This window comes from Dermacentor andersoni, chromosome 3, assembly GCF_023375885.2.
Source record: "Dermacentor andersoni chromosome 3, qqDerAnde1_hic_scaffold, whole genome shotgun sequence".
In the NCBI taxonomy this organism is placed as follows: Eukaryota; Metazoa; Arthropoda; class Arachnida; order Ixodida; family Ixodidae; genus Dermacentor; species Dermacentor andersoni.
In genome coordinates, this window is record NC_092816.1 from 103,321,690 (window position 1) to 103,346,365 (window position 24,676).

General features: G+C 48.1%; 1 protein-coding gene across 1 annotated transcript; it reads right to left on the reverse strand.

The window, feature by feature from the left end:
* Positions 1-4,024: 4,024 nt before the first annotated feature.
* Positions 4,025-23,781, reverse strand: LOC129387135 (uncharacterized). Its single transcript, XM_055075835.1, has 4 exons — positions 23,668-23,781; positions 22,381-22,618; positions 14,387-14,611; positions 4,025-4,627 (listed from the first exon to the last, which is right to left on the reverse strand). The coding sequence occupies exons 1-4, from the start codon at positions 23,733-23,735 to the stop codon at positions 4,262-4,264; spliced, it is 897 nt and encodes a 298-aa protein (XP_054931810.1). The 5' UTR covers positions 23,736-23,781; the 3' UTR covers positions 4,025-4,261.
* Between the last annotated feature and the right edge of the window lie 895 nt (positions 23,782-24,676).

Sequence of the window (24,676 nt, forward strand, 5' to 3'; positions counted from 1 at the left end):
TCCAAGCACCATCCAATATTGAAGATGTCATGGCGACAACTTTACGTGACACAACAAAACACCTCAGCGCACCTTCCCCTAGATCACCTATTGATGACCAGTACGAGCGACTTCGCGCGATACGGCGTCGAGCAGAACGGAAATACAGAAGGACCAAATCACCATTAGACGTCACTGCATCACGCCGGGCTCAGCGTCATGTCCTGCGCCACCTTGACAAGCTTGGCAAACAACGCTGGAGATAATTCTGTGGCTCTCTGGATCCGAGAAAACCTCTCTCCCGAATTTGGAAAATTATACGCAGCCTTCGCCCGCCTCCACAAGAGCTTCACCCGTTCAGCGCTGTGGCCATACGGCAAGGCCGGCGTGAAGTTGAGGTCGCCGATGACTTCTGCAAATTACTTGTGAGCTCCTCAAACGATATACCAACGCATTCGCGACTGACTTTCCCACCATCTAGTGATCACCGTCTGGACGCGCCTTTTACTATGCACGAGCTCGACGCTGCGATATCTACTTCCCACCGGTCAACTTGTCCAGGACCAGACAGAATTACATACTCCGCGATTTGTCATCTTGGAGTAGAAGCTCGAGAAGTTCTCCTGACGCTCTACAACTCTACGTGGGACGCAGCAACTGTGCCTAGTCACTGGAAGTGCAGTCGTCTTGTGGCTTTGCTAAAACCTGGGAAATGCCCACATGGTCTCTCACATTATCGGCCAATAGCCTTGGCAAGCTGTGTCGGTAAAGTGATGGAGTGAATGGTACTGAGCAGACTGGAATGGCTACTCGAGAAAAGTGGTGGACTTCCTGATTTCATCAATGGATTGAGAAGAGGCCGGTCATCCATTGACGGTGTGATCGACCTAGTATATTCTGCTCAACAGGAAAAGAGGCGCCGGCGTCTGGTATGCGCAATATTTCTGGATATCAAAAGTGCCTACGACAACGTCTTCCACCATTCGATTCTTCAGGTGCTTGAGGATATTGGTGTTGGTGGCCGGATGTATGCATGGCTGCAGAGTTACCTCAGTGGCCGCACCATTTTCATGTCCACTTCGGATGGCGAGACTGATACACATGACGTTCGCAAGGGTGTTCCGCTGGGTGGTGTCCTTAGCCCATATTGTTCAATATCATACTGGCGGGCCTTGCAGACGAGCTACCTGAAACAGCGCGTATCAGTACGTGCGCGGATGATATCTGTATCTGGTCATCTGGGGTCACACGTCCACAAGTGCGTGCAAGGCTCCAACGTGCGGCTACCATAACGGCGAAGTACTTGCGCCGTAGAGGCCTGCAACTCTCAGCAACTAAGTGTGCCGTCATGGCAGTCACGCGCAAATCAATGTCACATTATCCAATCGTTGTTGACGGAACGGCGCTCTCTTTAGTCACCCACCAGAAATTTCTGGGCGTGATAATAGACCGCAGTCTTTCTTGGACCAAACATGTTACTGCGCTTAGGGCTAAACTGACCAACTTCATACACGTTCTTCGTGTAATATCAGGACTGATATGGGGCCCCTCTGAGCGATGTTTGCTCCAAGTGTACCAGGCACTTTTTGTGGGCTACATACGCTACAGCATGCCTGTGTTATCTAACGTGGGGTCATCTTGTATACGCACGCTGGAGAGCCTTCAGGCACAAGCACTACGAATATGTCTTGGCTTGCCACGCTGCACGTCAACTAAGCGCACAATAGCGGAAGCACGGGCTTGTCCAATCGACATATACAGGTCTTGTGAACCTGTGCGAACCTATCTTCGCCTGCTAACATGACACTCACACCATGCACTGTCAACACTTCCAAGCATGAACCTTGACTGTGTTTTTTCTAAAGATATTGCATGTCACGCAAGCATTATACCTGCAAGATTCCAGGCCACCGACATCCCCGCGATACCTCCATGGACATTCCCAAGACCACTAGTGAGGCTTCAGATACCCGGAATTATGAAGAAATCTCACGTTTCCCCCACTGACTTGAAGCAACTCACACTGTCCCATATATTTACATTATATAGTGGGACTGTACAAGTATATACCGATGGTTCGGTCACGCCATCTGCCACAACGGCCGCATTTGTCATCCCACAACTTGGAATTACTCGACGATTTCGATTAGACCACAAATCGACATCTACGGCTGCGGAACTTGCGGGAATATGGGAGGCTGTCCGTTTTATGAGAACGCAGACACCCCATAAATGGACGATATTGTGCGATGCCAAATCAGCGCTAGAGGCGCTAAAATACTTTTTAAAGAATGGACCATACTATCTGCTCGTGCTGGAAGTCGTCAAACTTCATCACAGTACCGAGTTAAGTGGCCACGTGATCACCTTTCAATGGGTGCCTAGCCATTGTGGTGTTTTTGGCAATGAATTCGCTGACAGTGAGGCAAGATCGGCCTCCTCTTCCTCTGATGAAGTACGGATTGCCTACTCGCGACCTGACACCAACTCCATGATCAAGTCACTAATGCAGGACTTTACAAAGGCTTACAAAGCCCACTATGACCCACTATGACAACATTCACAGACGTCTACATATGATTGAGCCAGATGGTAAATTCTGTTTGCCCCCGAAGCTTACACGGAGCAAAACATCATTGCTACACAGCATTCGGCTCGGCGTTGCTTTCACCCGTCGCTACGCACACCTCATCGGCCAATCGAACAGCCCTGATTGTGAACACTGCCAGATGCCCGTAACACTGCAACATGTACTGTGCGACTGCCCAGCATATATGATGGAGTGAAGGACGTTAGACAGTTTCCTAGCCAGCGTTGGCAGACAACTACTGTCGGAGGAAGCTATCCTCGGCCCACGGCCTGACACTGCAATTTCAATGCGTGCAACAAAAGTATTGTTGAAGGTTCTGCAGGACACCAAGCTCGACGAGCAGCTCTAGCGAGACAACTGTCTCATGTACATAAGCACTCGCCACTTCTCTTATCATCCATCCCATTACTCTCACTCCCCTTCCCTTTTCCCCAGTGCAGACTAGCAGACTAGAGCGCACTAGCTCAGGTCGACCTCTCCGTCTTTCCTATCAGTAAATTCTATTCATTCATTCATTTCAAATAAACGCGCGACTTTACAAAATGGTGGCCCAAGACGCAAATGCCAATACATCGTGAAAGTGATGCAAATACTATGAACGCGCATTATGAAAAGATTTATTCCCCCCCTAAACGACAGGGAAAATGCGACAATACGCATGTCTCTCGGTCACCATTGCACATGGCCTCTCATTAGCATAATTGGCGAGGCTAATCGCACCACAAATTATGAAAGTTACTGCAATGAGAGCCCTGCGCAACGTCAGGCAACGTCAAATTGACATTTGCGAAACGGCATTTCCTGTGTCGCTCCTCACGGCATATTCTATCGGCCACTCAGCGAGCTGACATGACTGTTACCTCGGACCGCCCCAACATATTCGCGAAATTTCAGACACATTGCACGGGCGCCTGCAAGCTACCGCTCACTTTCGTTTTGAAACGATAGCGTCACAATATAGCTGCCATGGACCATAAAAGGTGTTAGTCGATCAAATTTGCAGGTCCACGTCACGTTTTGTCATCTTGATCAAAGCGCAAAATTGCATTTTCAAAACTTCCACTTCCCGGCATCGACAATCAGAGTCAACATGATGGATAATGGCGGCCGTGCAGCCGCCATGCGTGTCTGGAATAGAGCCTCTGGAGCATCCCGTCTTACGAAACTTTCGAGGATACAATCATCTTTGAGAGATTTCGCATGACTTGTCATGGTACGCGTCAAAGTACACAGCCGACAGCATTTCTGGCACTGTGCCAAGTGACGTAATATCTCGTGAAAGTGGCTCTATTCCGGAACTCATGGCTCGGGAATACTGCCCCTGGTTAGGCACTTGGAGCAGAGGTGCCTTCACGTTACACCTTCCATGGGTATAGGTGCCGCGAAAGATAACGACTATCTCTAAAGAAGGCACCATTAGGTATTGAATTGTTTTCTTGCATATAGCACTTTATGGTATGGCATGTCTCACCAAGCGATGCAAGGCCCTTCGATGAGTTGAAATTTCTAAACATGTCTGCGACTGTATATGCGGAGGTCACATAGGAGCCCGAAGGGTATGACACAGAGAACATGAAACATGGCGCAGAAGCAGACTCTAAACAGTATTCGCAGTCCAAGTCGTACTTGAGAAACCACACTAAAAATCCAGTGTATTTCATCCCTCTTCGTTCCGCTAAGCCTCGAAGCGGCTTAGGGCTGAAATTTGTCGACGGGAAGGTGCAGCTCCTTTTCCGCCTGCAGCGAGGTCTCCGTCCCGCTCGAGGAACTGCCGTGCACCCTGGCAACGACAGGCACGGACAGGAGTGTGTCCAACGAACTGCCCACGCTACTCCACGATAAGCTGAAGTCACAAGGCTGCTGCCTGCTGCTGCCACTGTCATCGCGAGGACAGCCGGCCTCACATGGTGCAGCATCGGCAGCCTGAGGCCCCTTGCGGTCGTCCTCCTTCGGAGACACGACCGCGTGCTTGACCGAGCCCGAAGCTCTGCGTGATCGACGGAGCTTGCTGCTGCGCTCACTTGTGGAGGACATGAAGCTCTCGTCCTTCTTTGTCTTCTGCGCGGGAAGAATAAAACACCCAATAAGCAGCATTAACTTCCTCCTATAACAAAACTCTCCTAGTTTTAGGCATCCGTTGTAGGCATCTGTTTTAGGCATCTAACAAATCGTTTACAACGATTTCAAGCAATCATCACTACGCTACCCTGCTGCATACCCTTTTCTTTAATTTGTATTTACGCAGTGCTGGTTTGGCGCTATTACGATACCGTTCTGTTCGTAAGCGGGATAAGACCATTTTATTTCTCTCTGCAAAGCTAACAAAACAAGAAAATAATATCTCCAGCGTGCTGTCTTAAGACAGGGCCCCTCGCCATATTAGAACGTTGCAAACCAGCAAACCCGGCGCCTAGATCACACCATGACTATATCTGCAGAATATTACCTGTTAGTACGTTGTGAAAGCAACGTACATCATCAAAAAAGTTGGACAAAAGCTTTCTTTTCTCGACGGCTGACCAATTGATATTTCCGTCTACCTGAATTCCAAGCGCTTCTGCAAGCTGTACGTTACGTACTTGTCTCCCTGGGTGAAACCCTTCTCGTTCCATTAGGATGTGCCGAGCGGTCTCCTGATTATCGCTGCAGCATACACATGCCTCATCTAATTTCGAACATTTGCTTTTTCCTTAGGCAACCAGCTCGAGCATCAAATAGCAAGGAACTTCCCTTCATGTTATCGTACAGATTTTCCCTTCTAATTTCTTTTTCCTCATTTTTACGAATCTCCAGGTCTTTCTCGCTCCCATTCTTTGCATACAATTCGCTGCTTCTGCTTTTATGACTTTCTTTCTGATTACTACACTACATCTACACTTTAAATCTACACTTTACACTTTAAATGCCTCCTACTTGGTTTCCAACTTTCTTGACCTCTTCCTCTATTCTCTGCCCACGTTTTTAAATGTGAAACATTTCTTGGCTAACATTTGCCACTGACAGTGTTCATCTAGCCACCTACGTCCTGGTGCTCTCGTGGTCGTTTCGTCAACCTGGTATGCACCAGTACTGGTATAGTAGGACAATATTGTATGACGAAGATGAATAATAGGTCATCTCATGAATGCCATGACATGTTTGTCATGTAGGTCGTGAAATAGCCGCCTACGTCTTGGTACTCTCATACTCGTTTCGCCTATTTGGTATGCATAAAAATTGGCATATTATGACAAGAGTGTGTGATGAACATAAATGATAGTTCATGACGTGAATCTCAGGACCTTTGTATCATGTAGGTCATGAAATAGCCGCCTATGTGTTGGTCCTCTGATGGTCGTTTCGTTAACTTGGTAGGCTCTCCGCCCACTGCTTCGCATAACATCGATTCCCACTGGGCGTGGGGCGTTCCGGTATTTTTTAGGTACAGATACTTGTGCACTTTAGTCGCCCATTTATTATGATCCATGTTCCCGAGTCTTTCTTTAAACCTAATTTTACTGAGCGCTTCTACCACTTCAAACGACGCCTAACCAATGTCCCTTTGCACTGCCTCATTTGTGCTTTTGCCGTGGGCTCCCAAACGCAACCAGCCAAACGATCTTTGATAAACTTCCAACCCCTACAATGTATGCAATTTTAGGCACAGAACACCATTTGCGAACGCTATTGCTGTCACCATGACCTCTTTTCAGATACCATGCACCATCTCATATGTAATGTGGTTCCAAAGTGCTCTATGTTTCATTATTAGGAGCTCTGAAAATGGCTCCCTTTGGTAGCAGAAACCAATCTCGAAGGCATTGCCTTTATGTACTGCAAACACCACAAATAATGCAGTTCTTTAGCGGACAATCACAATGAACGTTGCTGATGCATCGGTCAGCGGCAGAAATGCTGCGCTCAGTTTCTATTGTCTATAATTATTCTTGCTGTTTCACATTTACTTCTGCCTTCAACGGCAATGTATTCTTGAAGGAGGTGCCATGCTCCACATATAGTATAGAAGCATGTAACCGTTTGTTGCGTTTAAGCAACGCCCGGAAGGCGAGCGCTCGTTTCAGTTGCAAAAAGAATGCGTGGCCGTAGCGGTTGTCGGGCATCCTAGCTTTAGTGGGACAAATTTAAGTAGACATGCTTGTTGGCACTTTTTTGACAACCACTAGCATGTATAAATCGAGAATGTTGAATTGAAGGAAAAGCACACTTCTTTTCGCTGATGACTTTTTCGCTTGCTGTTTTTTTGTGAAACTTAATTCAGGCCCAAGTTGTCGAGTGACTGACGCATACTTACGTCGCCCTTGCCTTCGCTCAACCTCGCTGCGTGCTCATCGATAACGCATGTCGGCTCCCACCCGGTTACGTGCTTCGGTTGTCGAGTTAAGTATGAAAATAGAGAAGATATGATAGAGGACCTTGATAGGCCTCAGGGAACGGAAAACGCGGAGAACATGGCTAAACAGACGCATCATATGTTAGCAGCTGTGGGGTTCGAATACCAGAATTTCCAGTTCGCCCAAGTATTTTCATATTACCTAACGACGGCACGTAAGCGCAAGTGTTTTACGAATCTCGTAAGCAGACATTGGCTTTGCATCACTTCAACCGTGCGCTACGAGCAACCTGAGTGAAATAAAAGCGGTGCCGCTCAGTTCATGCCTCATGAAAGTCACTAGTCCTTTTGCTGCCGATGAAATGCTTGCGATCATGTGACTAAGTTCCCGTTAGCTAGCCTGCAGCTTATGTTCACAGTTTGCTTTGTCCACATATATTACGCAGACTAATATTGATTCCCATATTTATAAATTAATGATGCGACCCGCATGAACGCGCTACCGGGAGTATCTGACATGGGCGCACTTGAAGTGTTTCACGATAACGAAAAATAATTAAGCATTTGAAAGGAAGAACACAAACAGAAAAACTACACCGACGCTTACGATACTTCATAATGCGAAATTAAAGCGCAGCTCTATGCGTGTTTTCATTTCGCGTGTCAATATTTTGCACTATGTATAAATAGGTACACGGTTTATATAGGAGGAGAACGCTGTGAGTAGAGTAACTGGCGTGGATAATCTCTCTCGTCTGGCACATTGCGAACGGAGCGAAGTGTAACGCGACGGCCTCGTTAATCGAGAGATCGCGAGAGGCAGCGCGTTTTTGACGCGTTGGGGCGGTAGACAGCAGCCCCCGGAGACAGAACTCCGCTCATGCAGCGCTTTCTTTCCATATAGACGACGCGACACGCGGTAGTCTGGCGCCATATTGTAGCCATCGTCGCCCCAAAGCCAGTCTTGCGCACGAGGAGGTCATTTCAAGAATCGCTCAACATTTGTGGACAGGCCCGAGTACAAGTGGGTACGAGCGAGAAAATATAGCGGCTTCTGCTCCACGAATGTCTCACTTCGCCTAGAAGAAAGTGGGTTAACCAAGGGGCCCGATTATTATTAATCATATGACGAGAAGCCAAGACGCGTGCGATGATCACGCGTCTACGCACCCGTAATGCAAAGACGTGGGATCGTTGCCGACCTGCGGCAAGTTGTTTTTCATCGACTTTCATTGCCATTAATTTATCATTTCTTTAATTGAATTAGTAAGTACAATTTCCCCCATGTTGTCCTTGGCGCCTTTGTTTGTTAGCTCCTCATGATATCACTTCGCCTAGGTTCTACGACGGAGAGGTTTCTTTGGTCGTATTGTATGCGTTTGTCCCTAGGCGTGCCGGCACTGCGGTGTGAAGTCGTGTGTGTGTGGATGTCGTGCTCCTTGAATGCTTCTGGTGTCTGTTGCGTTTTTTGTGACTACGGTAACATGGGAAATCATCGTGTGATAGTCGCGAGGGGATCATTGAACATGTGAGATTTACGATGAATCGGATAACGTTAACGCTGTGTCTAAAGGCATATGTGGGACAATCTTACTGGCGCCTGCGGCGTTCTTGCTGAGTCAGAAATGTCACACTATACCTTTCTCGCGCCGAGCGGAGCTCTACCTTCAAAATAACATAGCTGATTTGCGCGGAGAAGCAGTAGGGCCCGTAGTGCTGAGCGGGCCTGCCCTCCAGGAGCAGTATTTTTGCCCGTGCCAGGCTTTTCGTGTGCTGCCACCTTGCGATTTTCGCGCATGTTGTTGCAGAAGGACGTTTACTTCAACCGGGGGGGGGGGGGGGGGGGGGGGGGGGGGGGAGAGGCATTCAAAAATGCTTTTGAAAGTCACGGAGAGCAACATAGGAAAAGCCTGGCACGAGCGAAGATACTGCTCTCGGAGAGCAGGCGCGGTCTCTACTGCGCTCCCATGACAGGACAATCAGTGATGTTATATTGAAGGTAGACTTAAGGAGCGAGAAAGGTATAAGCCGGCATGACTGACCTAACAAAGCACGATCGTGTGTCTTGGGAAAGGTCAGCTTGTTGGCTTACCCTTCTCCCTTTCTACTGGACACATCACCAGTGACGCCATGAGTACATCGCTTATTTTGTGTGTGATTCGTTTTGACTAGCATGCACGGTAATCGCCATTAGAGGAGGGGGCGGGGCGCGATGCATCGGTATGCGAACACAGTGATGTGTGGTGCGCGACATGGTGCGGTGATCGCGACGGTCGAGAGCAGACGACGCTGAGTGCACGCACCGAGGTGGAAGAAGGAAAACAACGACGACGAAGAGCGTCCGGCACGAGAACGCGCGGCGCAGGAAAGACAACAAAAAGAAAAAAGCAACCAATTAGAAAAGACCACGGGGCTTCGGGCAGACAATCCGAGAATGCCAAATCGGCTAGACCACAAGAAAAAGCGTGGTGCGCTGGCAGAACGGGGGGACACGCAAGAGGACACGCAGGGAGACGCCGGGGAGACGCCAGGAGAGTCCCAGGAAGCGACGGCAGGCAGGGGCGTAGCCAGGGGGGGGGGGGGGGGCTTATGTGGCTTCAGCCCCCCCCCCCCCGAAATTTTTTCGTGCTGTCCATGCATCGCCGACAAAAGTAACCCCCGGTGCCGGAAATCATTCTAGATTTTGTCTAGAGCGTCTTTTTCACGCTCGAAAAGCCATTTCACCGGGAAAATTGCGAACTTGGGCTAAATTTCGCGGCAACACCCATGCACCGGGAGTCACATAACGCAAGCAGCCCCATCCGAGCACAAAGTTTCAAGGACGTTTTCATGGCGAACGGGCTCGCCGCGGCATCTCGCGGAGGCCGCGGAATCTACACTCTGTCATGGAATTTACGGAGCGCGTGGATATCAATTCCGAAACTTTATGTGTATAAGGTTCTCATAAACTTTTGATGTGAATGGTGCATTGACATTTCCAAACGTGTGCTTTAGATTTTCAATCGCGGAACTTTGTAAGTTTAATGCCCCCATAAATATTTGACGCCAAAGGTGCATTGACTTTTCCAAAGTCGCACATCGGGCCATGCAACGAGACAAGCCAAATCAACACGCTATCAGACAAGTTGACAGAGCCCGCAGCGAGGCCGGATGAGACGAAACGTTCTGGTGGTTCATTCGTGCCGTCATGTCACATAAAAAAAATATCAACATTTTTTTTCATCTGCGCCAAAGCATCCAGTGATGACACTAAAGCCAGCCAAGGCAACTACGTTCTTATTTATTTTTTCTACTTTGACTTTAATCACGAGGACACATTCAGCCTCTTGAATTTTTTTGTTCTCGCTCCCCTACCCGCGCGCTGCCAGAGCCAGCCAGAGCGCATGCGTTTTTCTCGCGTTGACCCGACCATCGCGCGGCGCACTTCGGTGGGCGTTCAGTTTTCTCTGGCCGAGTGCATTTTCGCCCGGCAGAGCTTTGGACGCTATCTAGCTAGCCGACGAGAAAAAGAAACAATGGTCGCTAGCCACCATCACTGTGGGGACTCGACGGATTCCAGCGCGTTCGCTTGAGCGCAACCTCTCCAGACAGAAAGTCTTGTCTCGCCGGTATAGGATACCGAGCAGTATGCGCATGGTTCTTGGAGGACCAAGCGTCTCGTGTTTTCTTCAATATTCCTTTAATAGCCATATTAGTTGCCCAAAGTAGGCATTCGATTGTGACCAACATACATTGCGCTTTTTTTTTTTTGTTCATTGCGGTGCCCCCGCTCCACAAAAGAAAAAAAGAAGCGTTGTGGTAGTGCAGCGAATTGTCGCATGGCGAAAGTGGTATTTTGTTACTTCTCTTGTGGAACGTAGTGGGCCATGGGACGCTTCAGCTGCCGGATACTCTTATTATATTATTGCGACAGCAATTATATGGACGCTCTATGCGCATTCCTGCCGTCGCCGTCGCCCTCATATTCCGCATAAAGTCCAAGTGCGATAACATCGTGACCCCGCGCCGCATGCTGTATGTGCGAGTGAAAGCGTGTGGGGGGCGGGGGGGGGGGGGGGGCGACGATAGTGGCTCAGTCTTGTGTGCGCAAGGGAGAAAAGTGAGGAGCAAGCACGCCGCCTTCCGTCGCGCGCGATACATGGGGCGGAGTGGATGGAATGGGGGCAGGATCTAGGATTCTGTGAATCTGTGATTGCGCAACATGTTTATTTGCCTTGTTTGACGCATTATATACCGTCACTTTTTCTTAGATACGTAGATTTATTGGAGACTTACTTATACGTATGTTTAAGTGTCGTGTTGCGAGATTTTGCGTATACGTGCAGTGAACTTCGTTTCCAGTGGCACTTTTTTGCCCTTTATCAAGCTGTACCTTCGCATTTGCATATTCCATTGTATATTCGCAATTCTAATGTACGAAGGCGAGTCAAATTAAAGTGAGCCTACCCACCCCGCGCAATTATAGTTCTGTTCATTATCTGCAAGGCCTGCGCGTAGCACACAGGCATCTCTCATTAACAACAGTGACCCGCAGGTGTGAGGATAAATGTTCTTTAATGCTCTCATACACTAGGTTGAACATCGTTGCGTGCCGTAATGGACTCTCTAGAAGTTGAGCAGCGTGGTGCCGTCAGGTTTTTGACAGCTGAAGGTGTTTACCAAAAAGAAATTAGTCGCCGTATGGCTGCCGTGTACATGGAACATTGCATTTCATTGGCCACTGTGAAGCGTTGGAACAAACGGTTCAAAGAAGACGTGAAAGTTGCAAAAGCGATCCCAGACCGGACCAAAGCCATCGTGCACCCCTAACAATATTGCAAAGGTTGATGAGCTGATGAGACAAGAACGGAGGATAAGCATCGATAAACTGGCAGAGTGTGTGAACATCAGTCACGGTTTGGTTCACGCCATAATTCATGAACATCTCGGTTATCGGCTCTTGTGTGCGCAATGGAGGCGCAAGATTTTGAACCACCGCCAGAATAAGGAGAAGATCGGCGCTGCCTTTATTCATCTGATCCGGTATCACAATAAAGGTGACGATTTCTTGTCTGCAAATGTGATCGGAGACGAACCATCATGTCACTCCTACGAGCCTGAAACACGACGGCAAAGCTTACAATGGAAACATTCAAATTCACCTCCCCCAAAGAAAGCAAAGGCAGTCATTTCCGCCAGAAAGGTGCTGTTGACTCTTAATTTTTCGATCGTCAGGGGCCATTACTGATAGAATTTGCTAAATCTTGAGAGACTATCAATTGATTCCGATATTTTGAAACGCCGGATCGGCTGCGTGTCGCAATCAAGAACAAACTACGTGGAAAATTGACGAATGGGGTCATCTTGTTCCACGACAATGCCCGTTCCCACGTCGCCGATGTGGTTAATACAAAACTGGCAAAGTTCAAGCTAGAAACGCTGCAACATCCGCAACACAGCTCAGACCTGTCGTCTTTACATTTTTCATATCAGCGGCATGCACTGCTTTGCTGGCTTCGAACTGATGTAGTTCTAAAGTTCGTGTTATATATTGTTTACTTATTAAATAGACAAAATACATGGAAGCATTGACATCAGTTATGTTGGGCACAATGTTTGGGACATACGAGCTTATTCTTTTATGAAAAAATACATAGTTTACTTGTATTGACAGTGCTTAGCGTTCAACAATTCGTTTGCAGTATCTTTGGCAATGGCAATGCAGTTATTATTCGTGTATTTGATCCCTAGGCAAATTGTTTAAGAGGAAGCTTTAGGTCGGGCCCAACTCCGACGCGGGCTATACGGATACATGTAAAACGCAGAAACGATTTTCTGAGATAACTCCTGAATAGCTTTTAATGAAATTTGTTGCATTTGGGAGAGTAAGCTAAATTCTAGTGTCTGTTGGAAGCGGAATTTCGATTTAGGGCCTGAACTCTGTTTAAAATATTTTTTAAAAATTCCAAAGTTCAAAAAAAAATAGGAGCACGAAGTTTACAAATTAATAGCTCTGCATCAAGAACAGATATCGCGGTTCTGTAAACGGCATCCATTACACCATTCAAAGAGGACCAATTCTACATGTCAATTTGTATATTACGTGAATAGGTTATGTTATGTACAAGGATTCTGCAAAAGCCGTATTTCCATAACACTTAATTTTTTGAGTCGCATGTGTAACATATCAATTTTGTCCGCTGTAGATGTACTATTATGTGCAATTCACAGCATTGTGATATCAATTTTCATTGCTGATTTACAGAGTTGTAAACTTAATTGCTTCGTTTTCTGAAAATTTTCGAATTTTGCCACTTTTCAATGAAATATTGACGACCTAAATAGAAAATTCGAAACACAGTCACTAGAATTAAGGTTTTTTTTTTTTAAATGCAACAAACCTCGTCAAATTTGGTGCAGTGGTTGCCAAAAAACGAATATTCTTGCTACATGTATTTGGATAGGAGCATCCGACCTAATGTTTCCTCTTAAGGAGGAGGCCCACCTGCAACGTGAGCCCCCCCCCCCCCCCCCCCGAACGAAATTTCTGGCTACGCCACTGACGGCAGGAGGAGGTCAACCACCGGAGCGGGCGTTGAAGACGGGCCGTCGGGTTCCGGACCCGAGCCCACCAGGGCTTCACCCGACCGGGGCCTCCTGCCAACCTGTTCCTGGGCGTCGCCCGTCTACCCGAGCGTGCCGTCAGCTCCTCAACGCCGGTGAGCTTCTGCGCCAGTGGGCAGGACGAGAACAGTCGGGCTACGGGCCCGAGTTCTACGCCAGCTGCCCGGCCAGAACGCCGCCCCGTCTGTCGTGCCGCCTGCTGCTCGAGGCTGGCGTTCGAGCTTCCGCGCCGTGGGCGAGACAGGAGCAGTCGGGCTACGGGCCCGAGCTCTACCTCCAGCTGCCCGGCCAGAACACCGCCGCCGTCCACTCCTGCCACCAAGCCGCCCACTTTACCTCGCCTAGCCAGAGCGGGCGCACTCCGGTCGCCCGGTCGGTCAGCTTACACCGCGACCTATGGTGAGACCGACGCCACTCCTTTCGCCAGCTTGTCGCCGCGTCGCCGCGTCGAGACTGTGACGCGTCCCCGCCCTCGTGGCAAGCCCGGACTCGCGCACTCGTTAACCTCATGCAAGCTCTGTGTGTGTTTCTTGACGCAATGTCTGTTTGAGTGTTTATTTTAGGCATGCTTTCTGTTCCCTTCTGTTTACTTTATGCCTTTTTTTTTAGTTTGATTAAAGGTCTTTGTGTGTGGGTGTTCAAACCAACGGCTTTGTCCTCCATTGGGTTCCTAAGAGAACCAACCGAACCTTTGAGCACACGAACCTTTGCCCCCATAAGTGGGCCATCACGCGAAATATAACTTCGCTGTTGAAGGTTAGCGCTAGCGTCTGTGTTTCGCTTCTCCTTGTACCTTTATCGTAATGGTGCTAGACTCTATGCCCATTGAGCAAGTTCCGTTTCCCTTTTTCGAGCAGGTAGTTCATAAACTCACTGTTCCGTACCTCGTTGGAGGCCTTCTCGGAGACTGGGGGCTCGCTAGGGCCGGAGACCGGCCCCGATCGCTGGGACGCGGGCAAGAAAATTCTGGCAAGGTGTGGATACCTGGTGTACACCTTCTCATTGCTGAGCACGGGTCGCACGAAGGGTTCAATCGACGAGCCGCCCAGGCCTCGAAGTTCGCTCATGCTGGCAGCGCCAGCTTGGGTGCTGATCTCCATCATGGAACCCTGCGTCACACAACAGGTCATGACGCAAAACACCTCGGGCTGAACCACACAACCTCACAGGCACTGACATAGGTGCCGATTACGAGGGAGGGGGGGGGCAGGCTGGAGGGCTACAGTGCCCCCCGCTGTACATTAGCGATGGGGTCAGGTGGCATCATGTCTTCTCCTGTACGGTTTTCGACAAATGCCCTGAAAAAATACAGTTGGGTAAATGTTGGAATACGTAACAGCGCTGCCTTAAATTGCCGTGTCTACACAGATTTGTGTCGCACCAAAAAAGGGGAAGCGTAACAACACCAAGAACTTTAGATCCAGTTCAGGTCAGGGATTCCGACTAGAAACTGCAGCTCTCCGAACGTCTACTCTTCCAAGTCTCTGTGCGGAATCCAATAAACGACCACTTGATAAGTGCAGGTGTCTCTTTCATGCAAATTCGCTTCTAAGACTTCGAACCCTTCCCAGACACCCAAATCAATTGTTTACTAAAAACATCAACTATGAACTTACCTTTAATATAAAGCTCGGCAGGGACTATACCTCATCTTTGCGAATATAAATAAAATGTTTATAGCAAAATAATGGGTCCCAGAGCTCCATAATAAACTCCACAGCCCTAAGCTCATCTTGAGTGAAGGCGGAGTGCCAGACACGGGGAACGGTTCTTCGAGGTGGTCCTGTGCCGTCGGAGAATTGGCCACACACACCTAACCCAAAGCCACTTTTTAAGAGAGGCGTATGGACCGATCTGTGAAGAGTGTTCGGACGGCTTAGCATCGATACAATCCGGCCTTTCCCACGGTTTCTACGGGAGGCCGTCATTTCACGCTTGGGTTACCATCGCTACTGTGACGTGACAGCCTGTTACGCAGCAGTTCCGGCGCTTATTCTTCTTCCGTTTCGAATTTCGAAAATATATGTCAACCAAAGCAATTGAAATTGAATCAGACCTGCCACCAACTGTCGGAATCATAACCACCGCGGGTCAAAAAATCGTGAGCGTCATCGCCATCCGGAATCGACGTGGCCATTAAGACTGCGGACTCAGCAAGCGACAGCTTCATATTCCGCGAATGATCGACGTCACTCCTGCTCTGTCCATGGGAAGGTATGCCAACGTTGTCACTGTAAGTGACCTGTAAGGCCGTTATGGCACGTTTTCGGCGCGGCCGCAGGATAAATAGGAAAATTGGAATTCCTGAATAAACTATACTCCAACCGATTTCTCGATCCCGGCTGTTGTCGTTGCCCAGCCCCTTATGCTAACTATAACCCCATACTTCTACAATGCCCCGACCACCGCTCCTGCCCCCCGCCTTACGAGTGTGGAGCTGTGGGGTGCGGCCCTGGGCAGCTCCGAGCCTGACCTGCAGGACGACGTCCTGCGCTGGGCCGTGGAGGTGATGGAGCTCTACTGCGAGTAGATGTGTCTGTCGCTTCCCACCCCCGCAGGTCCTGCAGGGCTTTAATCCTGCCAAATAAAGTCATTCATTCATTCATTCATTCATTCAATCATTCATTCATTCATTCATTCATCCTCAAACAAACTCGAAGGCCCACGCTCCCGCGAGCGCGCTCCTAGAGCACCGCCCAGGACCTCCTCTCCCGGTGGTCTTGAAGACGGAGTGAGCGTGCGGACAGACGGCTCGAGAAGGCTCGAGCTTTTTGAAGCAGACAAGGGGAAGAAGCAAATTTACGCGCCCTGCGGCGCCTACTTCCTTTCTCAACGCCGCCTCCCTTTGCTAACATTTTTCGGGCCATATTATTTAAGTGAGCGTTCAGCGTGCTGCATGTTAGCTGGTTTTTCAGGTCAGGCTTCGAGCAGCGAAGTAGACAACCCCAGCATAGGGGAAGTGGTGAAGTGCAAGCGTTGAGTTCAAGTGTTAACCGTTGTGTCAGCTTTGGCAGCTGAGCATTAGGTGTTTAGTCAGCTTTGGTAGCTGAGCGAGAAACTTTTGACGCTTCTGAGTGTATTATTGTGCTGTTATATAAATCAAGTTCTTGTGTTTCTCCGTGCGTCGTCTGTCCATCGTCTGCAAGTCTGTCTGCGACACGTTCCACGCCAAATCAGTGTGCACCTCGAGGTAGGTACTAAAGTGAAGAAACAAGAACCGTGAACTTCCGCTCAACCTACTTTTTCTTTGTACGTACAGACTACAACACTGTTATCAATAACAAACGATTGGCACTTGTTTTTGTTTTACTTCTGTTTGCCTCAAGCCCCCGCATGAATGAAACGCGTGTGTACTCTCGTAGGGGGGAGCGGGGTATCTGGGCGGGCTAACGTTCGCGTCGTGAACAAATAAACTCAGTGCCCTTCCACTCTGTGAAGACGGATGACCAGCGAATCTGTGAATGTGAGCCCCTTAATGGAGAACTACACCTCCGCCACGGGTCTGCCCAGGATAGCATTATCTTCGGGATCGGCCCACGCATGGGGAGTGCTTAACGCATGCTTCACCTCCGCCGCGGGTTGGCCAGGCATTTCACAATCTTCAGGATAGGCCCACGAATAGGGAGTGCTTAACGCCTGCTTCACCTCTGCCGCATGTCGGCCCGGCATTGCACCATCTTAGGGTCCGGTCCACGTAAGGGGAGTGCTTAAACGCCTTCTTCAGCTCTACCGCAGGTCGGCCTGGCATCGCACTATCTTCGGTATCGGCCCACGTACGGGGAGTGCTTAACGCCTTCTTCAGCTCCACCGCGGGTTGGCCCGGCGTTGCACTTTCTTCCGGATCGGCCCACGTATGGGGAGCGCTTAACGCCTGCTTCACGTCCGCCGCGGGTTGGCCCGGCATTGCACTATCTTCGGGATCGGCCCACGTGTGGGGAGTGCTTAATGCCTGCGTCACATCCGCCGCAGGTCGGCCCGGCATTGCCCTATCTTCGGGATCGGCACACATATGGGGAGTGCTTAACGCCTGCTTCACCTCCACCGGAGGTAGTGTCGGTATTGCACTAAATTCGGGATCGGCCCACGCATGGGGAGTGCTTAAAGGGACCCTGAAACGATTTTGGCGATTTTCTACAAACGTACTGAGTCGTTAGAGTAGGTCCTTCTGATCATTAATTGATACATCTAAGTGCTCTGCGTAAAGCGTGTAATTTATTATAAGGTATTAAAAATACACATCGCTGCCGATCGTAGCGCACTGCTCGGCGGAATTTTAAGCCGCCCCTACCCATATGATGCAAATAACCCATATGACGTCACGTGGGCGAGCTATCTGATTGGCTGACCACTGTGCGTGGTCGATAATTTTTCCAACTGTATGGTAAACAAATACTCTTCGTAATAGTTGGAATGTTAGTTCATTTGTTTTTATAAAAAGAAAGTAACATAAAGAGAATGCACAAGAACAATTTTTCAGTACACTTCAGCACTTCCGGCACACAGCAAGTGTCGTCTGTTTGTGTTACAACGTACTCCATTTTGACGAGAGCTCCGCGGTCAGAGTCGGTCTCAGTCTTTTCGCGAGCACTATGATTCGACTTTGTTGCCTTGTGGACTGCAAACCTAGCGACTGGCAATATGTCAAGCTGCGACATCGTGTCCCTCTGCAAGGCAGTATACAAGCGAACTGGCTGCTGCGCATGGGACTGCCGGTATCCGATCGGCGCCAGGATTTGAGCGTTTGTGGCCGTCACTTTACACCGGAAGATTACTAACGCAATACCGTTTCGCGAGTCCAGTATTAGGGCAAACGCAAGCGCAAGGGGACAGGGTCTGGCCGCTTGACTGTGCCGGGATGAGCCACGAGATGCGCAGAAGGGCAAATGTGAATGGTCTGCACGGTGCAGCCACCTGGTGGCACAGAGCTCAACCATACACAGTAGCAGCAACGAAGTGTATTCTTCTTTGCTGCTGGTGTGTATTTTTCGCAGGAGTGTAATCATCAACACGTTGATTTATAAATGTTTAAAATGCTTTACACTTGGTTAGAGCAATATTAGCGCTTTGTTTGACTGGTTAAGCGCTGCGCCAGCAAGTGTCTGGACCGTGCAGACCGATCAGGCTGCTCACGTACGTCTACGCTAAAGTTCCTTCATCAGCTTGAGTTTATGCCTCCAGTCATTTGCCGAAATGACCAGCTTGCCTGTTTTTAGCGGAGTACCGGACACGTTCGGCGCTACGACAGAATGCTCGCAACGCATGCAGCTTCGATAGCTCTCGGTCGACGGCCAAGCGGCTAGCGGAGAGGTCTCGCGCGGGAGGGGGCGTGCTCCTAAACAACCGGAAGTGAGCGATGTGACGTCGCATCGTGACGCTGAACCAGTGAAGGCGGAGCTTAGCGCCGCTCGCTCGGCGAGCGAGTTGAGGAGGAAAAGCATAGCTAGGGGGGAGGGTAACTTCTAATCGCTTGCAGCTCCATTAATACGTAACGCTTCACTTAAATTGTGGTGCGAATGTTCTACTTAAGCTGTACCCTACGCGCCTACAAAATTTGTCCGAAGCGTTTCAGGGGCCCTTTAACGCCTAATTCACCTCCACCGCGGGTCCGCCCGGCTTTGCACTATCTCCGGGATCGGGCCCCTTATGGGGAGTTTTTTGGTTACCACACCAACGACACGGTATCTCCGGGATTGAGCCTCGTATGGGGAGTTTTTTCGTTACCACGCGAACGACACGAAAATTTCCTTGGATGGTAGAGGTAAACAGCTTCGCTGTAAAACGCCTTGCGGCAAAGCCAATTTTATGGCGAATGCTTTGCAGAAAACTGCTGTAGCACTTGTTTTCTCAAAGCTGTCCCGAAAAATTATATGACGATTGTCCGCTAAGACGACTCTGTCATTACGCCAGTTTCATTTACTTTTCATAATTACGTAGTTCACAGCGAAGTTGTAAATGCTCTGGAATTGCGGCCTGCTGTCAATTCATGTGCTTCTACGGGAGGGAAACGGACAACCTCATGTTTGTTTGCTTAAATAAAACTCTAGTGCTTCCAAGTTTTATTATGCTAATTAACCAAGGAGTTTACTTAATCGCAAATTACAAACGTGCTTTGTTTCGTGCACTCGTTTGGACAGCGCCCCGGCCAATCGTGTTTTGTTTCGTGCACCCATTTGACTTTCCTATTCAACCGTGTTAACACCATGGATTAGGGCGTTTACAGCTACACTGGCATTCTACGTCAGTAGAATGGATTGGCCCCTAATTTTTTTCTCCTAAACTAAGAACACACTTTTGGCACTCCATTATTCGGTGGTCTTACCTTCATGGTATTGTATTTCAGAAAAACGTGAAACACAATGGACATATATCTCATCAACAAGAACACATCTCACATATAGGATGATGAAAGGCCACGCAATACACCCCACCTGGGACCTTAAGGCTCGCTTTTGAACCTACCGAGGTTTGCCTTAGCGGCACAGGCTCGGTATCTGCAACTGTAACCACCGCCACCGCACGCATACGAATTGTCGGTGAGGACCTAGTGCCTAAGGTTAAAGTGCAAGAGTGACGACATTACCAACCAGCTTGGAAGCATGCGTACAAATGGCTTGTGTACAACGCGTCAGTGGCCAAGTTATTTTTTGAGACCTGTCGCGCTGCTTGTGAGATGAACATTTTTCTTCGAAATTCTCCCATGGATAAGGACTCTCGCTAGACGTTGGTGGACAAGGGGTTTTCTAACTAGAATAAAACTCTTCTATGATTTATAAGTCATGAGGCCTCTATCTACACCATGCAGCCATGAACTGAACCACAGCTGTGAAAACGGGGATAAATGCAGCAACTTCTTGTGTAATTGGGATGGGAAAAGGAAAGGAAGACGCAAGGAAATTGCTAATAGCTACATTATCTTCATTGTAGTTCTTAGTATGCCCGGAAATGGCACTATGTGGTCATGATGGTGCAGAAATTAATCTAAGACATCTTCTGGAACTTCGGGCAAATGCCATTTGAGAACTGCGATCATGGCTTTCTCGAACCAAGTATGGGTGGCTTCCCCACGACATCTTAAACGAAATGACGGAAATTTTGGTTCATGATGTTTTCCGGTCACTCATATATGAGGTTAGTGAAGCAAGGCACTATGCCGTCGTCATGGATGAGACAGTGGACACATAGGAGCAAGTGTCGATCTGCTTTCCTATACCCCAAAAGAACTTGGAGACACACGAGCTATTTTGTGTATATTATAACACTGCGGGGACCAGAGCGGCAAGTCTTTTTGCCCTTGTAAAGAACGTCCTCTGCCCTTTTAATCTTAGCATTGCATGTATATGTTTAAGTTCTACAGGCAAGCTTTCGAGCCTTAATGGCTCAACGTTCACTCTAGTATACTCATATATATAGCAAGGCAGTGCAATACACCCTTGAAAACGGTTAAGGATGTTCTAGAGATGCTTTCGGGCAATAATTGTTTGCAGCCTGCGAGATCCCTCAACCGCCATGACTGAGCTTGTCAAAAATGCTTTGACTATCCCAGTCACGTCACGCACAGCTAAAAGATCGTTGTCATGCATCCGTCGCGTCAAAACCTACCTGAGGTCAACAATGAAAAAAGCGCGATTAAATCACATAGCAGTTCTCCATGGCATCAAAGAGTTCGCTTACAAAATAAATCATACTGACATTGGGGACGAGTTTATTCAGAGATGAACTGCGCGTAGAAACACATTCTCGATCGGGCGTTAGCGTTTGTATAAGACAACAGTGAACAACGTCACACTATAATGCGCCAGCTTCATTCAAACTGTCGCCGCCCGTGACCTCAGTTTATCCCCTCCCATAAAAATTGCATTTTGTCACTTCGTTATTACAACCTCTTCCCTTTAAGTGTTGTTCTTGTCTTTTTGTATTGTATCCAGTTTGTACGTTCCTTTACATTTTTAAAAAGAGCAGAGTTTACGATCTGTCTTTAAATTTGATATTGCTAGCTTAATATGAAAATTTTTGTACTGCCCTGTGTTTCTCAGACACGAACAGTTTAAGATTTCTTTCTAATTTTCAAATTCTCAGCATATTTTGGAAATGTTTGTATTGTCCATAGTGGTTCCTACAAACGAAGAGTTTGTAATGAGTTTGTAATGTTTAATTGTTATCTTATTGAGGAAATGTTCATGTTGCCCAGTGTTTTCTCTTACTTTAGGTAAGGGCGTTACGAATTTCTTCAAAAAGCTTACCTGTTCTTTTAGTTTCTTTTATTCATTTACTTCTTTAGTATCTCAAGAACTATGCTGTCATAATTTAGAATATTCGCTCAACCGCCGTGGTTGCTCAGTTGCTATGGTGTTGGGCTGCTGAGCAAAAGGTCGCGGGATCGAATCCCGGCCACGGCGGCCGCATTTCGATGGGGGCGAAATGCGAAAACACCCGTGTACTTAGATTTAGGTGCTCGTTAAAGAACCCCAGGTGGTCGAAATTTCCGGAGTCCTCCACTACGGCGTGCCTCACAATCAGAAAGTGGTTTCGGCACGTAAAACCCCATAATTTAATTAATATTCGCTCGACTTTAGAAACAAATAAAACTCATATGTACAGATATTGCCTCTCGACCTTTGCATATATCTTGTCATGGAGCATGTGTGGGCAAGGGGGAATGAACAGAAAAAGAAGGTACGAATCGCCTCCTCCCCCCTTTCAGCAGATTGGAAACTCGGTGCCTGTGGACACTGAGCTACCGAAGCGAGCTTGTTCTGTCTTCTTCTAGCGTCGCCCTGTTTGCGCTAAGGTTTTTTTTTTTTTTTTTTTGTCGCGTACGCGTCAACTAGGCGCTCAATTCATTCAGCCCAAGCTTTCAAGGGCGCATGCGCGTACGCACCTGCCAGGATTCGCGCCCTTCCTGATGCTGCGCGGTGAGTGGGGTGCCGGTGACTCCCGTGCTGAGTCGGAACGTGTCGACGGCGCCGCCACCCGACTCGGCCGTCAGGGCGGGCACGAAGGAAGTGCTGGCCGTAGGGTCGCCAGCGCAGAAGCTCGCCTGACCGGACACCACGAGGGTGGTGGCCGACGCTGCCGCGTGTGTGGGTCTCCGGATGGGCCACTGCGAGTGCCGACCCCTGCGCGGCGAAGATTTTCGAGGCACCAGTGGTCCCTGTGAATGCTTTAGCGGTATTGAATAAACACCGTGAAGAGAAACATGAAATTGCTACTGTTTCAGAGCGAACCTTTCACACGAGCCTTCCTGCACTTGACAGGCCGTGTCTGCCGCTGCCGCTGTTTTGCAGCATAGCTCAGACCGCTCTGACACGGGTCAACGCTTGTATAAAGCTCAACCTCGTTATAACAAATTCGGTTCTGCCATCTGTTATATCCTGTATTCGTTATAAGCATATATTCGCTGCTCATTAATGTCGTTGAGAAACATTTTATATATACTTCGTTATATCCGATCACTTATTATATGAGCGTCTGTTAAATCAAGGCTTCAAGGTGTACAGTCAGTTTATATGTAGTCCCGTCTGTACTACTCCAGAATATGGGCAGGCTGCCGGCTTTGTTTCTTTATGGAATTACACAGCGAAACAAGACACGGTGCGTAAAATATCCGTAGGGCAACAAGTGCGCGCCTTCACACACATAATTCCGATAATGACGAATAGCTCTGTATGCCTTCTTTGGCCTTGTAAAATGGGCAAATCGCACAGACAATACAATTGTACATACTATATGGCAATCCGTGGTTGCGTGGGTCACGTGGTGGGGGCCTCCACTTCCTGCCGGCCCGGCGCGTAATTGCTATGCCGCAAAATGCTGTGCAGAAGATGAACAGCTGTACAGCATTTAATTAACCGCTTCACCTCCAACATAGTCGCTGTACCTGCTGTCTTCTTTTTCTTCCGCTCTTATTTCTATCTAAACACCAATTACTTGTGTGTGTGTGGGGGGGGGGGGGGGGGGGGCTTAAAAGGCAGATTATTAGCAGAGAAAAATTCGTCTGAATTTCTCTTGAAATCTTTTGTCCTTATTCTCTACCGGTAGTTTACATAAAAACTATTATCACATATTTTTTTATTTATATACCCGATTTTTCACCATTCGCTTCATTCTCAAAAAGATTTCTCAAGGTCGGGTCGAAAATTATCAACCAAGAAAAACTATTTCCTACCGACATCCCACGACGCACAAGTAGAGAACAAGCATGAGGATGAGGAGGATGCTTGAGGCCAAGATCATGAAAGCAAACCAGGATGTCACGTATTCTGAAAGCCAACAAAACTTGACTGACGATCTTTCATGGATACGCTGAGTGAAATCCCACCAACAAGTCTTATTTCCCATGCTAGTCTAACACTGCCCTGGAACCATTTTTTACATGTGACTCTAGTATCGCTAAATTCGCGTCTGATTAAGCGGCTATTAAGCAACGAGCTACAATAATGGCTGAAGAAAATCAGAATGGGACGCACGTGTTTTGGTTCATGTGATGTTGCAGATGAGCTTGTTAGACACTCTAGAAGAACTGCGGGCAGACTTCGCAAGTCGCTGAAGCGTTATTCAGTGCTCTTTGAGACTGATCGTGCTGTCAACGAAATGTTTTACATTTTTATCATGTTTGACCTACGTGAACCAGCCATTAGAAGAAGTTGTGCCCTTTAGTCGATCAAGAGAACTGCTTAATATTCGTAGTATAATTTATTGACTTCTGCCTATATATATATATATATATATATATATATATATATATATATATATCTTTAAGCCTGAATAGCTCTCTAATTATCCAAGTTTGTGTACACAAGTTTGAAATATTCGTTTTAAGGCATCTGTTTGATTGTAAAAGTTGCAGAGGCATACTCAGAAATACCCAAGGAAGTTGTTTCATGACGCTACCTTTTACGTGACTCTTTTTTTGCAGACTCTGAAGAAGTCCCTTGAAAATGGCGTCAAAGAGTGGCTGCGCGCCTGGATTGCAGTTCGCTGTCAAAGCGTTTCCAAAGAAGAAAGGACACATGCCCGGCGTAAAATGAAGCAATCGGCCCAGACGTTCAGGCAGCCATGTCAGCACTGTCGTTATGAATATGTAAAGGCACTGTGGTGCATACGATAATTGAAAGACCGGCGCTGATAGCAGATGGAAACACACATCGACTTGATTCATTTGAACCCCGGTAGAC

Bases quoted from the DNA above. Each gene is read 5' to 3' on its own strand.
- LOC129387135 (XM_055075835.1), bottom strand. From the start codon at position 23,735: ATGATCTTGGCCTCAAGCATCCTCCTCATCCTCATGCTTGTTCTCTAC. The intron at 22,619-23,667 runs GTAGGAAATAGT...TTCGCCGCGCAG, and splicing joins TTGTGCGTCGTGGGATGTCG to GGGTCGGCACTCGCAGTGGC. The intron at 14,612-22,380 runs GTGCGTACGCGC...TGTGTGACGCAG, and splicing joins AAGGGCGCGAATCCTGGCAG to GGTTCCATGATGGAGATCAG.